Source organism: Microcaecilia unicolor, chromosome 8 (assembly GCF_901765095.1).
Source record: "Microcaecilia unicolor chromosome 8, aMicUni1.1, whole genome shotgun sequence".
NCBI classification, from domain to species: domain Eukaryota; kingdom Metazoa; phylum Chordata; class Amphibia; order Gymnophiona; family Siphonopidae; genus Microcaecilia; species Microcaecilia unicolor.
In genome coordinates, this window is record NC_044038.1 from 200,283,377 (window position 1) to 200,299,466 (window position 16,090).

At 46.2% G+C, this 16,090-nt stretch overlaps 1 protein-coding gene across 1 annotated transcript in view; it reads right to left on the bottom strand.

Moving 5' to 3' along the window:
• Positions 1–16,090, bottom strand: part of COL9A3 (collagen type IX alpha 3 chain) — a 169,712-nt gene that overhangs the window by 73,425 nt on the left and 80,197 nt on the right. The window contains exons 19-21 of the mRNA XM_030213529.1: positions 15,070–15,123; positions 12,745–12,789; positions 12,422–12,475 (exon numbers count right to left, since the gene is read on the bottom strand). Coding sequence (XP_030069389.1) covers positions 12,422–12,475; positions 12,745–12,789; positions 15,070–15,123 — 153 coding nt within the window. The remainder of the gene's footprint in view (positions 1–12,421; positions 12,476–12,744; positions 12,790–15,069; positions 15,124–16,090) is intronic.

Consider the following 16,090-nt stretch of genomic DNA (forward strand, 5'->3'; position numbering starts at 1 on the left):
ACAATATTAAGTAGTATATGGGGCAGTGGAGGACAAACAGGCTCATTTTCAAAAGAGATAGACATCCAAAAAGTGACACAAGTCAGCATTTGGATGTTTATCTCACAGAAACGTCCAAATCAGTATTATTGACACCAGCGGGCAGGTGGAAGTACCAGTGTAGAGCACATGTGCAGGTGGTAGTGGATCTGAGCAGTGCTGGGACAGACCCATTAGGTGGCCACAGGATTAACTCCCCCAGATGGGCTCTAAGCGTTTCGTGACAGACTTGTCCTTTTTTGGTGGCAGCATGGTGGGACTGTCAGGCTCAGTGACTGGGTGAGGGTTCAGAGTTTTCTTTACTTGTAATCTTCAGACACAGAGCACAGTGAACGAGTGCAGCAATAATAGGGTCCCTTTCCTAGTCAGTTTTTTTTTGGTAGTGTTAGAAAATTAGCAGCGTGCTAATGAAGACTGACAGTGGCCGTCAGACACCAGATATGCCTGTCCTAACACAAGAGCGACCAGATGACCTCAGCAGGGAGGAGCTGCAGGACCTACTTGCACAAAGTTCTCTGGGGGGGGGGGGGGGGGGGAGACCAGACTCCTTGTGGGCAGAGGCCCGTGAGTTGGCAGAGCCGGATGCCATGCCAGCTGAAATCTGGCAAATTTACGTGGCAGAGCGACAGCAGCAAGAGGAACGGGAAGATTGGCAGTGGTGTGAGAAGCAGGAATTCCATATGTAGAAAATGAAGTTGGAGATGAAAATGGCTCGCATCCAAGGCCCCAGCCCAACCCCTGTGCCAGAGGTAGGATCCACAGCCTGGATTGGGCCTAACTTGTTTGACGATACCTGAGGTGACATAGCCTTTTAAAAAATTTGCCGCCTCAGTGAGATTCCTGAGAAAGACTGGGTGCTCTATTTGGAGGAAAGCTCACTGGTAGAACATTTGAGGCAGTCCAAGGACTGTCCATGGAGACGTGCTCCCAGTTTGAGGAGATGCAAAATGTTGAACCATTATGCCATCACCCCCGAGACCTACAGACTAAAGGTCTGGACTTTGCAAAAAGGGGCAGATGATACTCACAGTGAGTTTGTGAACCAGCTAAGATACCAACACTAGTGGTGGCCAGTGGAGATGAGGTTAAAACCCTGGAAGACTGCCAAAACCTGATGGTCTTTGAGCAGTTTCTTCAGCGTTGTCATCCAGAGGTGAGGAAACATGTTCATAAGTTCCTGGCCAGGGGCACCTATTACACTTTTGACGTGGCATCCAGAATCTCTTCCCAGAGTATAGCAATGCACAGACTGTCATTGCTGTGTGTTTGACTTGGAACCTTCGGTCCAGCAGAGGCTGGCAGATCCTCATGCTGGGAGGGGGGGGGGGGGGGAGATAACCTTTTTGGAGTGACGGTCGAGGAGGTCGCTGACCAAATCAAGAAACACACTGATACAATCTCTTCTTTCTCCCGCCGGATGCCTCCTGCACCTGCCTTCTCATCTATGAGATCTTTTAGCAAGTCGAGAAGAGGTGTCTACTACTCCCTAAAATGTAGGTACACCACCTCCCTCATCAGCCAGCTCAGGCTCAGCCCCAGCGTGCTCATTCTCATCAACAGTGTGCACTTAAGGCCTCTGCTGCTCCCCAGTCAAAGCAAGGGACGAGCTTTTGACTGGCTCCAGCTGAGCATAGCCGCTGTCAAAGTATCCATACCGGACGACTTGCCGGTAGGGGGGAGGCTGAAGTTTTTCCACAAAAAGGTGGCCCCTTACAACCTTCGACCGCTGAGTTCTCCAAATAGTCTGGCTCAGATATGCCCTAAATTGGCATCTAAAACCTCCAAATTGCCCACCGAGAGCTCATTACTTCACCTGTCAGAACAGGCAGCTATTTGCAGTGGAATTCTCAAATCTTCTGATTGCCCTTGCAGTAGAGCACATTCCATCAGGGGAAGAAGGGTGGAGATTCTATTCCAGGTACTTCCTCATGCAAAACAAGACGGTGGGGATGCGTCCCATCCTAGACCTAAGGGCCCTGAACATATTCTGGTCAAAGAAATACTCAGGATGGTTTCCCTGGGCACCCTTCTACCCATGATTCAGGAAAACAATTGGCTATGATGCATATACTCACATTCCAATACTTCCAGCCCACCAGAAGTATCTACGATATTGGCTAGGAACACATCACTACCAGTACCGCGTGTTGCCTTTTGGCCTCACGTCAGCTCCCAGGGTATTTACCAAATGTCTAGCGGTAGTTGCAGTGTCGTGACACAGACTGGGAGTCCATGTGTTCCCTTATATTGACAATTGGCTGGTGACGAGCACATCAAAGGACGGTGCTCGGAGTCCATGCAGAGGACTATTCGGGTGCTAGAGTTACTAGGGTTCGTTTTAAACTACCCCAAGTACCATCTTTGCCTTACTCAGGAACTGGAATTCATTGGAGCCCTGCTCAATACATAGCCTTTCTCCCACAGCACAGGACACTCTAGTCGCACTGGTTTCTTAGGTTCGAGCCTCGCAGCAGGTCACGGCTCAGCAGATGTTGAGGTTGTTGGGCCACATGGCGTCCACAGTATACGTAACACCCATGACATACCTTCACATGAGATCAGCCCAATGGACTGGCTTCTCAGTGGTGTCAAGCCACGGCAAGTCTGGAAGATGTCATCCTAATGTCCCCAGAGCTTGTTCACTCTCTTCTGTGGTGGACCATTCAAACTGATTTGACTCTGGGACTTCCATTCCAAATTCCTCAGCCACAAAAATGTGCTGACAATGGATGCATCTCTTCAAGGTTGGGGAGCTCATGTGGATGGGCTTCACACTCAAGGAGCTTGGTCCACCCAGGAAACAGATCCTCAGATCAATCTTCTGGAGCTCCAGGCAATCTGGAATGCTCTAAAAGCTTTCAGAGATCAGCTGTCTCACCAAATTGTGCTCATTCAAACAGAAAATCAGGTTGCCATGTATTATATCAACAAGCAGGGGGGCACCGGATCACAAACTCTATGTCAGAAGGCCGTATGGATGTGGCAATGGGCTCGCTGGCATGGAATGTTCCTTCAAGCCACTTGTATGGCAGGCAAAAACAACAGTTTGGCCGAAAGGCTGAGAACAGTTATGCAATCACAGGCTCTAAAACACCAATACACTACCTCATGAAAAAAACAAAAAACAAAAAGGGCTGCAAATACTACACGCTAGCAGGATACTGCACCTTGATCACACATGAAAAACACATGACACAACAGATATGAAGGCAAAATACTGTACTGGAAAGTTACCTCAAGAAGTCAGACTCAGCATGCAGCAATACTAGAAAAATTGAAACTTAAATGCAAAATATCACAGATTCACATTTCCAAAAGCTGACATATTCCAATTAATAAATTCTGAATAAAATACTTTTTTCTACCTTTGTTGTCTGATCATTTAGTTTTTCTATTCGCTTTGGTCCCAGTGTCTTCTGTTTTATGCAGTGTCTTCTTTTTTTTCTCTCACCATGTCAGGGGCGTAGCCACGGGCGGGCCCGGGCCCACCCAATTTCGGGTCAGGCCCGCCCAGCAGCAAAGTTCCTGATGGCGATTCCAGTCGCAGCGATTCCCACACGCTGCTTGCCGGCTGCCGCTCAATCTCCTTGCGCTACTAAGCGCTAACGCTAAGTCTCTCCTCTGCAGGAGAGACTTCCGGGTTAGCGCTTAGTAGCGCGAGGGTAGCCAATGTTACTCCGATTTTTAAGAAGGGTTCCAGAGGAGATCCGGGAAATTATAGACCGGTGAGTCTGACGTCGGTGCCGGGCAAGATGGTGGAGGCTATTATTAAGAATAAAATTGCAGAGCATATACAAAAACATGGACTGATGAGACAAAGTCAGCACAGATTTAGTGAAGGGAAGTCTTGCCTCACCAATCTAATGCATTTTTTTGAGGGGGTAAGCAAACATGTGGACAATGGGGAGCCGGTTGATATTGTATATCTGGATTTTCAGAAGGCGTTTGACAAAGTGCCGCACGAAAGACTCCTGAAGAAATTGCAGAGTCATGGAATCGGAGGTAGGGTATTATTATGGATTAAGAACTGGTTGAAAGATAGGAAGCAGAGAGTAGGATTGCGTGGCCAGTATTCTCAGTGGAGGAGGGTAGTTAGTGGGGTCCCGCAGGGGTCTGTGCTGGGTCCGTTGCTTTTTAATGTATTTATAAATGACCTAGAGATGGGAATAACTAGTGAGGTAATTAAATTCGCCGATGACACAAAATTATTCAGGGTCGTCAAGTCGCAGGAGGAATGTGAACGATTACAGGAGGACCTTGCGAGACTGGGAGAATGGGCGTGCAAGTGGCAGATGAAGTTCAATGTTGACAAGTGCAAAGTGATGCATGTGGGTAAGAGGAACCCGAATTATAGCTACGTCTTGCAAGGTTCCGCGTTAGGAGTTACGGATCAAGAAAGGGATCTGGGTGTCGTTGTCGATGATACGCTGAAACCTTCTGCTCAGTGTGCTGCTGCGGCTAGGAAAGCGAATAGAATGTTGGGTGTTATTAGGAAGGGTATGGAGTCCAGGTGTGCGGATGTTATAATGCCGTTGTATCGCTCCATGGTGCGACCGCACCTGGAGTATTGTGTTCAGTACTGGTCTCCGTATCTCAAAAAAGATATAGTAGAATTGGAAAAGGTACAGCGAAGGGCGACGAAAATGATAGTGGGGATGGGACGACTTTCCTATGAAGAGAGGCTGAGAAGGCTAGGGCTTTTCAGCTTGGAGAAGAGACGGCTGAGGGGAGATATGATAGAAGTGTATAAAATAATGAGTGGAATGGATCGGGTGGATGTGAAGCGACTGTTCACGCTATCCAAAAATACTAGGACTAGAGGGCATGAGTTGAAGCTACAGTGTGGTAAATTTAAAACGAATCGGAGAAAATTTTTCTTCACCCAACGTGTAATTAGACTCTGGAATTCGTTGCCGGAGAACGTGGTACGGGCGGTTAGCTTGACGGAGTTTAAAAAGGGGTTAGATAGATTCCTAAAGGACAAGTCCATAGACCGCTATTAAATGGACTTGGAAAAATTCCGCATTTTTAGGTATAACTTGTCTGGAATGTTTTTACGTTTGGGGAGCGTGCCAGGTGCCCTTGACCTGGATTGGCCACTGTCGGTGACAGGATGCTGGGCTAGATGGACCTTTGGTCTTTCCCAGTATGGCACTACTTATGTACTTATGAGATTGTTGAGCGGCAGCCGGCAAGCAGCGTGTGGGAATCGCTGCGACTGGAATTGCTGTCAGGAACTTTGCTGCTGGGCGGGCCTGCAAGGAGGGTGAGATGCTGCAGCTGTACGGGGGGGGGGGGGGGGGGGGAGGGGGGGAAGATGTTGCATGGGGGAGGGAAGACGGGGGGGGGGGACACAGCAGCTGCACAGGGGGAAGGGAAGATGGAAAGAAAGATGCTGCACAGGGGGTGGAGGGGTGAGGAAGGGAGAAGTCTTGGCTGTGTATGAGGTGGAGGGGAGGGACACATGCTGCATACAGAGGGGATAGGTGGGGAGGGGGAGAAATGGTAGGCATAGGGGTGGAGAGGAGGGAGAAATGGTGGGTATAGTGGTGGAGGGAGGGCGGAGCAGAGAAAATTTTGTGCCCACTCACTTTGGGCTCAGGCCCACCTAAAACTGGCTGTCTGGCTATGCCACTGCACCATGTCCACCATCCTCCTGTGTCCTGTCTACCATCTGTAGCCCTGTCCCTATCCTTTCTCCAGTTTCAGCATCTGCCTTCAAAGTGTTCTGATCCAGCCCTTAAATTCAGCAATTTCTCCTCCATCCATATCCAGCATTTCTCCTCACTCCCCTCCATTCATGTGCATCTACTTTCCTCCCCTCCCCTACATCCATGTCCAGCATTTCTCCTCTCTCCCTTCCCCTCCATCCATGTCCATCTCCTTCCTTTGGCTTTCCTTCCCTCCATTCCTGCCCAACATTTCTCCTCTCTCCCCTGCCCTCCCCTCCATGTCCAGCAATTTCTCCTCTCTAACTGGGCCCTGCCCATCCTTGTCCATCGATGCTCCTCTCTCCCCTTCCCTCCTCCATCCATCCATATCCAGCAATTCTCCTCTCTCCCCTGCCCTCCCCTCCATGTCCAGCAATCTCTCCTCTGTCCCTGGGCCCTGCCCTCCCATCCATGTCCATCGATGCTCCTCTCTCCCCTTCCCTCCTCCATCCATCCATATCCAGCAATTCTCCTCTCTCCCCTACCCTCCATGTCCAGCAATTTCTCCTCTTTCCCTGGGCCCTGCCCTCCCATCCATGTCCATCCTTGTCCATCGATGCTCCTCTCTCCCCTTCCCTCCTCCATCCATCCATATCCAGCAATTCTCCTCTCTCCCCTGCCCTCCCCTCTCCTCCATGTCCAGCAATTTCTCCTCTCTCCCTGGGCCCTGCCCTCCCATCCATGTCCATCCTTGTCCATCGATGCTCCTCTCTCCCCTTCCCTCCTCCATCCATATCCAGCAATTCTCCTCCCTCCCCTCCATGTCCAGCAATTTCTCCTCTCTCCCTGGGCCCTGCCCTCCCATCCATATCCATCGATGCTCCTCTCTCCCCTGCCCCCCTCCATCTATCCATATCCAGCAATTCTCCTCCCTCCCCTCCATGTCCAGCAATTAATCCTCTCTCCCTGGGCCCTGCCCTCCCATCCATGTCCATTGATCAATGCTCCTCTCTTCCCATCCCTCCCACTCCCATGTCCACCTGCCCGCCCTCTTTGGTTCCAATCTTCTAGTATTTAAATTTACCTCCATTTCAGCAGCTGCGCAGCATCAGTGAAAGCGCTGTCTGACGTCTCTCCACCAGCCTTCCCTTTGCTCGTTCATTCCCTCAGTGCCCCGCCTTCTTCTGACGTCATTTCCTCGAGGGTGGGACACTGAGAGGGAATGAACGAGCGAAGGGAAGGTTTAGAGACGTCGGGCAGCGCTTTCACTGATGCTGCACAGCTGCTGCGACGTTGGAGCGAGGTAAATTTAAATACCGGAGCGCCAGGATGGAGCGGAGGAGGCTGAGGTGCGCCGCGTGGGCTCCCTTAAGCGCGAGGCCCTATGCGGCCCCCTCGGCCTAAGACCGGCCCTGAGTACAGAGTATCTGGTAGAGATAGCAAAATGAGCACAGAACACCTGAGACAAGTGTCTGGAGAGAGGAGGGGATGGAGTATAGAGGAGAAGGGAGAACGAGTATAGGCTATTAGGGAGAGGAGGAGAAGGGTAATGAACACCAGTGAGAGTAAAGGAGAGCATGAAGTCTAGAGTGTTGGAGAGGAAGGAATTTTAGAATGTAGCAATGTGTTTAGGCTCTACCAACCATAGTAGTGATATTTAAGCTCATAAGTACATAAGTAGTGCCATACTGGGAAAGACCAAAGGTCCATCTAGCCCAGCATCCTGTCACCGACAGTGGCCAATCCAGGTCAAGGGCACCTGGCACGCTCCCCAAACGTAAAAACATTCCAGACAAGTTATACCTAAAAATGCGGAATTTTTCCAAGTCCATTTAATAGCGGTCTATGGACTTGTCCTTTAGGAATCTATCTAACCCCTTTTTAAACTCCGTCAAGCTAACCGCCCGTACCACGTTCTCCGGCAACGAATTCCAGAGTCTAATTACACGTTGGGTGAAGAAAAATTTTCTCCGATTCGTTTTAAATTTACCACACTGTAGCTTCAACTCATGCCCTCTAGTCCTAGTATTTTTGGATAGCGTGAACAGTCGCTTCACATCCACCCGATCCATTCCACTCATTATTTTATACACTTCTATCATATCTCCCCTCAGCCGTCTCTTCTCCAAGCTGAAAAGCCCTAGCCTTCTCAGCCTCTCTTCATAGGAAAGTCGTCCCATCCCCACTATCATTTTCGTCGCCCTTCGCTGTACCTTTTCCAATTCTACTATATCTTTTTTGAGATACGGAGACCAGTACTGAACACAATACTCCAGGTGCGGTCGCACCATGGAGCGATACAACGGCATTATAACATCCGCACACCTGGACTCCATACCCTCTGTGGACTTCAGGCTCTAGGAACTCTTGCTCTGACTTGACCCATTAGTACTATACTAAATGTCCTAGGACTCACAAGAACCATCTTAAATCCACTGATGCTCTCCTACTGCACAGAACCCACCAGTGCTATTTTCACAAAATTCAGTGTTTCACATCTCCCCTAGAATCGATATCTTTTGACTCTACTTTCTTACCTTGGGCTTCACCTAGAGCATTAACTTCCTTTAGCTTTTCCCCAAAGTCAAAAGCAAATAAAATCTTGGCTTTTTCTGTTCACCCCATGGTTTACCTCTTTCTTTGCCTCCTAGCGCAGACAGCCTTCTTTCCTGTTTCCCCTGTCATCACCCTTCTCTCCTGTCATCCTCTGATCTCCATCTAGCTCTGCCCCTCTCACAACAAGGACAGTTCACTTTGTTTTATCTCCTGATTTTCTATCAATGTTACATCACTTTTCAGTTTCCTTTTCTTAATTTCCTTTAGCTACATAGCTCTGTAAACCACTTAGCAGTATTTTTATGTAACTGGCAGTATATGACACCATTGTAAATAAATTCAACATTGCCATCCTACAGCCCATTTCAGAGAACCTAACAGTGTTAATCCCACAACCTAATAACAGCAGCAACAGAAGAATTGATTTCTGCTGTCCAAGAACACTTAAAGATGAAAATAGACTAGGCCAGAAATGATACCAAATGGCAATTGTGTAAAGACAAAGATGAAAACAGTTGATCAAATACTAACTGAATACAGCAAAACTGCACAGACTGACCAGATGTAACTGAGTGGGCAAAATATTGCGTTGTTTGTATGCAAAAATATATGGATTTTTGGTCAATTACTGCATGAAATTAGGGATAAAGTAATACAAAATAAACAAAAATTTTATGGGACTTCAAAATCCAGTCTGACCAATTGCTAGAACAAACATCCCAGACTTTACTGTCATTGAAAAAACCCCCCATGTTTGGCTTATTGATACAGCCATTCTGAAAGAGAGTAATGTGGAAGATAAGGAATTCAACAAGGTCACAAAATATAGAGATTAGAAACTGAAAATTTATAAAAAGAAATCAACAGTGGTATTGATTGTCATCAAGGTACCAAGTGCAATACCACAAGGACTCAAATTTGGACTGTCAAAATCAGAATAAATTACAAGTCCAACTACAGACATAGCACTGTTGGGCACCTCATACTATTCTTATTCGATTAGGCCCCAAATACTGCCCGGAATTCATTGTTCATATTTGGCCAAATACTAATTTAAATTCGAATACGAATAATCTGGAGCTCTATTGTGCTAAATCCTACTGAAATAAAAACTTGATCTCTGATAGCAGAGTGGAGCAGAGGGGAACAGTCACTGGTAACGATCCTGGAACAGTATTTTGTTCTGGAATATTCTCTAGATGCCATTCTCTGGGCCTCAGTTTCAGCCAAAACTTATAAACAATTGATGACTAACCCATTTATTTCACACTTGTTGACACTGTGGAGTACTTTAAAATACAAATTGCGTAGAACCTGAACCCTGTCGACCTATGCACATATTACACAGGAACCTGGTTTCCCAGCTGGTCGGCATGGAGCAGTATTTGCAGCTTGGGCCTGTCGAGGTCTTGTTCGATTTTGGGACTTGATGAATGTGGGTGAAATAAGGACTTTTGGGGAATTACAGGAGTCCCATACCCTGCCTGCATCAGATTTCTATGCTTACTTACAGGTTAAACATTTCATCCTTAAGCAAGGATGGCTGAAAACTGATCCTGATGAGACTGAACATCTGGAGAATTTATGGGTCTCTATAGATAGGATGGGAAGGGCTATATCTCTTTTGTATTGCTACATCAGGGGGTACGAATTTGTCAAATTACCCTATATGCTTGCATGGGAATAGGACTTGGAATGTGAGTTAAGCATGGCAGAGTGGAAAGCGGTATGCCTGGAGGTGAAAACAGCATCTATGTGTGTTCTGATAAAAGAAAATACATTTAAGATATTAAGCAGATGGTACTATACACCTGATTGGGTGAAGATTATGTATCCTGATTCTAGCGATCAGTGCTGGAGATGTGGAAGGGCCACTGGTACCTTCTTCCGTGTTTGGTGATTATGTGCCCCTCTGCAAAATTTCTGGTTGGAAGTAGCTCGTAGCCTCACTACAATTCTTGATTCTGAGTTTCCTTGTGAACCCAAGTGGTGCCTTTTAGGATGGGGGAACAGGAGAGGATTAAAATGGCAACGACGCATAAAGCACCTTTGTTTGGCTGCAGCAAAGACAATCATTGCCTCTCACTGCACAAAAAACAGATATGTGAAATGTCTAATTTGGACATTTCTATTTATGCCTGTATACTCAGGCGCTGCCTAAAAGGATAGCATTGCTAAATATATATATATATATATATATATATATATATATATATATATATATATATATATATATATATATATATAATGTGAAGAATAAGGGGCTGTCCTATCCTGGGTAGGCCACTAGGTGGCTCTGTTCCAATAGAAATGGGGGGAAATGTCCAGGATGAGTCACTAGAGGGAGCCAGTAGGGGAATGTCCAGGTGGAGGTTGCTAGGACCAAGGAGAGTCCTGGGCTGGAAACAGGTATAGGTGGTTATGGGCTGGGTCATGCCTGGAATTAGGGGGAAGAGCCTAAAGGGGTGGAGAAGCTAATTAACCAGCTTATGCCTGCCTGAGTGGTGAAAGAGAAGAGGGGAGCTGGAGACCTGGCAGCTGGAGGAAGAAGATCCCCTTGAAGGTACTGGCTGAACTCTGTGGACTTTTGAAGCTCTCTGCTGAAATGGTGACCAGCTCACAAAGTGGTGGCAGTGGTGGGATCTGCAATGAACTTCCACTTGGGAGAGGAGAGCTCTCGGTGAAGCGGAGGTGGTTCCAGATTGGACCAGACGAGGGGCTGAAGTGAGATGGCGGTGTCCTTGGAGGTTCCAGAGGCCCGTGTTCCAGAAGCCCGTCGAGGGGGCCAACGCAAGCAAAAGCACTTTACTCACCTACCCCAGGTAAAGGGTACCTAGGGGGGAGGCGAGGGTAGATTCGTAAGATCTGGAGGCTTGGGAGTGGCTGTAGGGGATGGAGGAGGCCACAAGGAGGTGCAGCGCAAGTGTGGGGGCCAGGAGAGTAAACAGGCCACACTTGGATTTGTTTTTTGTGATTACAGGCTGCACCCCATTGTACGGCCAGGAAGGATGGAGGCCTGAGAAGCTGTAGGCAGTTCAAGCCGGAGAGGAGAAGGCCAGGGCTTCGGGAGCACTTGCCTGAGTCGATTGCCGATGGAAATGATCTAACAAAGATGGACCTTGAGACCCAGGTTTTGGGGACTTGCAGGGGATGAGGGTCAGATAGGACCTGCTGCAGAGCGCCCGAAGAAGTCATCAGGTGACCCCTTTCTCTGAGGGATCGTGGTGAAGTCGGATGCCCCAGGAGGTAGGAGGTGGCTGCAGGGGATGAGGGTCAGATAGGACCGGATGTAATTAGACACCTCAGGTCCCTGGGAACGGGGGGAAGGGCCAAGCCATGTGAGGTGCAAAGAGGAAGATAAGGGACCTAGATGACCCCTCCCTCGGAGGGATCATGGTAAAGGCGGGCACCCAGGAGGTAGGAGGGGGCTGTAGGGGATGAGGGTCAGATAGGGCCTGCTGCAGTGAGAGCCCCTCAGAGCCTAGTGAAAGGGGAAGGCACAAGCCATGTGAAGTGCTAAGAGGGGGATGAGGAGCCTAGATGGGGTGGTGAGGCCCAGGGATAGAACAGGGATGAGCCTGGAAAAGAGTATGCCCTCTTTGAAGAATTGAGGCCACTAGGTGGTGCTGTTCCCATAGAAATGGGGGGAAATGTCCAGGATGAGTCACTAGAGGGAGCCAGTAGGGGAATGTCCAGGTGGAGGTTGCTAGGACCAAGGAGAGTCCTGGGCTGGAAACAGGTGTAGGTGGTTATGGGCTGGGTCCTGCCTGGAATTATGGGGAAGAGCCTAAAGGGGTGGAGAAGCTAATTAACCAGCTTATGCCTGCCTGAGTGGTGAAAGAGAAGAGGGGAGCTGGAGACCTGGCAGCTGGAGGAAGAAGATCCCCTTGAAGGTACTGGCTGAACTCTGTGGACTTTTGAAGCTCTCTGCTATATATATATATATATATATATATATATATATATATATATATATATATATAAATGGTGTTAAACCATTTAAATTAGACAGCTTCAAATTATATGCAGCCCAGTCTGCTGAATATTGACCTTATTAGGTTGAGAAAATTATGGGCTGTTGCCAAAGTGCTAGAATATTTTCTCATATTGCAATATATGACTGACACATTTAAAGCAATTATTCTGTGCACGGCACATGCTTGAGAGATACGTACAGGGATACCTGGCTCTCCAGACGGACCCGCCTCTCCCAACTCTCCAGCTTTACCCTGCAGGCAGAAAAGAGTCTTTAGATCTTCAAGTCTTACTAAGGCTTATTTCTTCCACTCCCTAATCACTAAAACTACAGAAAAAAAAAAATCAAAGAATTCAGGACACTTCCCTAAACACAAATAGGAAACTCACCAAAGTGCAGCACACAGACAGAGGAAACTGCACCTTGTGTGCCACCTGAACGAGCATACCAAGCACGTGAAAGAACTGTGGTACAAGACAATGTGATCATGCATGAAATAGCTGAAGCATTGGCAACACTTACTGGCTGGCCTTTTTCACCACTGGCACCGGCGTTTCCAGGCAGTCCCTAAGAAATAAATTCCCATGATACAGAACTTTAAACACCATAGAATGGCAGAGTGAGTGATTGAATCTAATTCCAGCACAACTATTCACATGGGTCAATTTTTAAAAGGACAGATATCAATCCTAGTGGCCAGTGGAATCAGGGTGCAGCGATATTCAGCCTTTGTACAGATAGCAGGCTTAATATAAATGTACAATAATTACCTGTATGGTGGATGAATACAGTCACTGTACAGTAGTCAGTAGCATTAGACATTGGAATTGCTGATTATCTGTGTAGAAGCAAGGAAACAGGAGTAATATTGGCAACAAAGACCAAACTATACTGAGCACTACATTCTCATATCACTTTATTTCATTCTATTTAAAGACAAAGAGGCATCAGGTATTATTCACAAGAAAAGAGCAATTGGATCTCTTATAGTGCACAGCTATTCCAGATCTAAGCTCTTCATCAATCACTTGCCTAAGTCTGTCTAACGTATAAAAAGGAAAAAAAATGTACCAACAAACAAAGGTATTACTATAAGCAAAAGCTTAACAATACTTTTTATACAAGATAGTGACTACGTAGCTTGTCTGTGCATACAACACACAGTGCACCAGTTTCTCAGCGCTGTGCGCTGAATGGACAGAAGCTAAGTACTCGCTATCCTGTATAAAAAGTATTGTTAAGCTTTTTGCTTTTGCTTATAGTAATACCTTTCTTTGTTGGTACATTTGTTTCCTTTTTATACATTAGACAGACAACGGAAGCAAGTAATTGATGAAATGGTAGAACTTGGATCTGGAATAGCTGTGCACTATAAGAGATCTGAGAACTCTTTTCTTGTGAATAATATCTGATGCCTCTTTGTCTTTAAATAGAATGAAATGAAGGGATATGAGAATGCAGTGCTCAGTATAGTTTGGTCTTTGTTGTCATGTTATTACTACTCCTGTTTTCTTGCCATTGTTTGCTGTAGAGTGGTTTCTCTCTCCTTTATATTTTAGATTATCTGTATAGTGGCACTATGTAACATCTTTTAGATGCCTTGGACAATGTTTAAAAAAAAAAAAAGAACGTAACATGCTGACCACTGGTTTTAAAAATTGATCTCATACAATATAAAGGAATTAAAAATCTGGTGAAACTGTTTCTTTTCTTTCCTTCTTTCTAGTGTCAAACAGTGAACGTTTCTGTAATTACCAGATCTAAAACTGTGGGTGTACTTTGCATATGTAGGGGCTGATGTTTAAAAAAGATTTTTCTAGCTATCTTTGGGATTGAACTTTCTCCTATGCTGACCAGATCAGGTGACATTTCCAGAGCACAGCGATACCTTAGCAGAAACTGTTCAGCTTAATTTAGATGGATAAATCTGGTTGGGCAGAAACAACTATTATTAAAGTTATCCAGAAAACTATGTCCAGTTTTCTGCTTTCTACTTCACAAAGTTGGGCATAACATAAACAGGTGTTATATAACATTCCCTTACACACCTCTGCCTATGCACCTCATAAGGATCTCACTATGCCAGCTCTGGGCAGCTCTCTTACAGGAACCAGTTATATCACATAGCACTGTGGATCTGTCAAATGAACAGAAAGTTACTAGTGACTAGGTTGACTGCAACCATCAAACTCATTTGATCTTGGACCTGTGGCATAGGAGCAGCCTCAATATTGAGCAAACTCCTTGACTGTGTCCAGACAAAGGTGATCTCCATTGGGTTTAGCACCCTCAATAATTTTGACAAGTTAGTTTCTATGACCTGTGGGAAATCTCCACTGAAAGACCTGTCTACAGAGGCAGAAAGACTGAGCAGTGGCCTTCCGCACCTGCAAGAGTTCAGTTAGGTCTGTGGGTGTCACTAATAACTGGGGCCACTATCGGAGACAGGATGCTGGGCAAGATGGGCCATTATCTGCTCCAGTGTGGCTATTCTTATGAACTCTGCATGCTCTAATCTTTCAAAGTCCAAACAGAAAGGAGTTTGTCTGCAAAGGTGCCATAATTCATCATTTTGTCTTTGTGGAATCCCATGGAACAAACTGTGGCAAGCTCATGATATCATAGCTTGGTTTTCTTGTATAGGCTTTTGTATACTCAAAACAGCAATGATGTCAGCAAGCTGGGACAGTCAGCTCTTTCGCTGGGCAATTTGTTTACTGATGTGGTTTCACTGGTGCCTCCAAAATAGAAATAGATAACCTGAGTTGGAGTAGACAGCAACATATTGTGAGAAAAACTGAGGCATTCTCCTTCCACTCTGAACATAAGAAAGATCTGGATACTCACAGGGAGTCCACTGGGTCCTTTCTCTCCAGGAACTCCACCCTTGCCAGTGTCTCCCTGTGAAGAGACAGAAGGGAAGGACAAGATTTTTCATCCAGATGTGCCAATAGCCTCAAATCTACAACACACAGGATGGCTAAGTGTGGGCTAATTCCCTCTGACCACACACACCTCTCTGACAAAATCTGAACTGAATCAACGTACATATTCCATTTCAATAAAGTACAGCCAGTGCCAACAAATGAAGCACATAGCAGGCGGGAAACAGAAACCCCTCCAACAGCCTGTCAGCATGGAGAAGGGCTCTCCAGGATTTGTATTTATTTATTATTTATTAGGATTTATTTAACGCCTTTTTGAAGGAATTCACTCAAGGCGGTGTACAGTAAGAATAGATCAAATATGAGCAATAGGCAATTACAGCAGTAAAAATATTCAAAAACAGTACAAAGTATAGCATGGTATACTACTTACAATGTCAACACAATTTGTAATAGAACATTATAATTGATAGTGAAGGGTAAAGCAAAGATTTAACATATAGATAGGTAAGAAAGTAGGAAGAGTTAGAAAGTAAGGTGATTTTTTTCAGGTCCATTGGCACAGTTATCCAACAAGTGGTGGTGGTGATGAAGGGATTGCCACATTGCCCTTTTGAAGCAGTGTATGAAATGGCAGGTGACACCAAAGTATCTTCTACCCTAGGTTCATTTTGTCCAAAGATTATTCTGGTTTAATTTGATGGCTCATCAAAGTCAGAGAAAAAACAAACATTGTTCTTGATGATTGGGGGGGGGGGGGGGGGGGGGCTGCCCCACAGCTCTGACACCTACTATCCTGGTAGTAATCTTATTCCCTGGCAGTGTTTCTCACTAGTACCTATCCTTCCTAAACAGCAAGCTGTGTTCACAAATTATGAAAATACAAAAATCTATGAGAAGTAAAAGGAAGCCTCACTTTCTCTGAGGACAAGCAGGGCATTAATTCTCATAAGTGGGTGACGCCGACCCACATTGCATGGTCC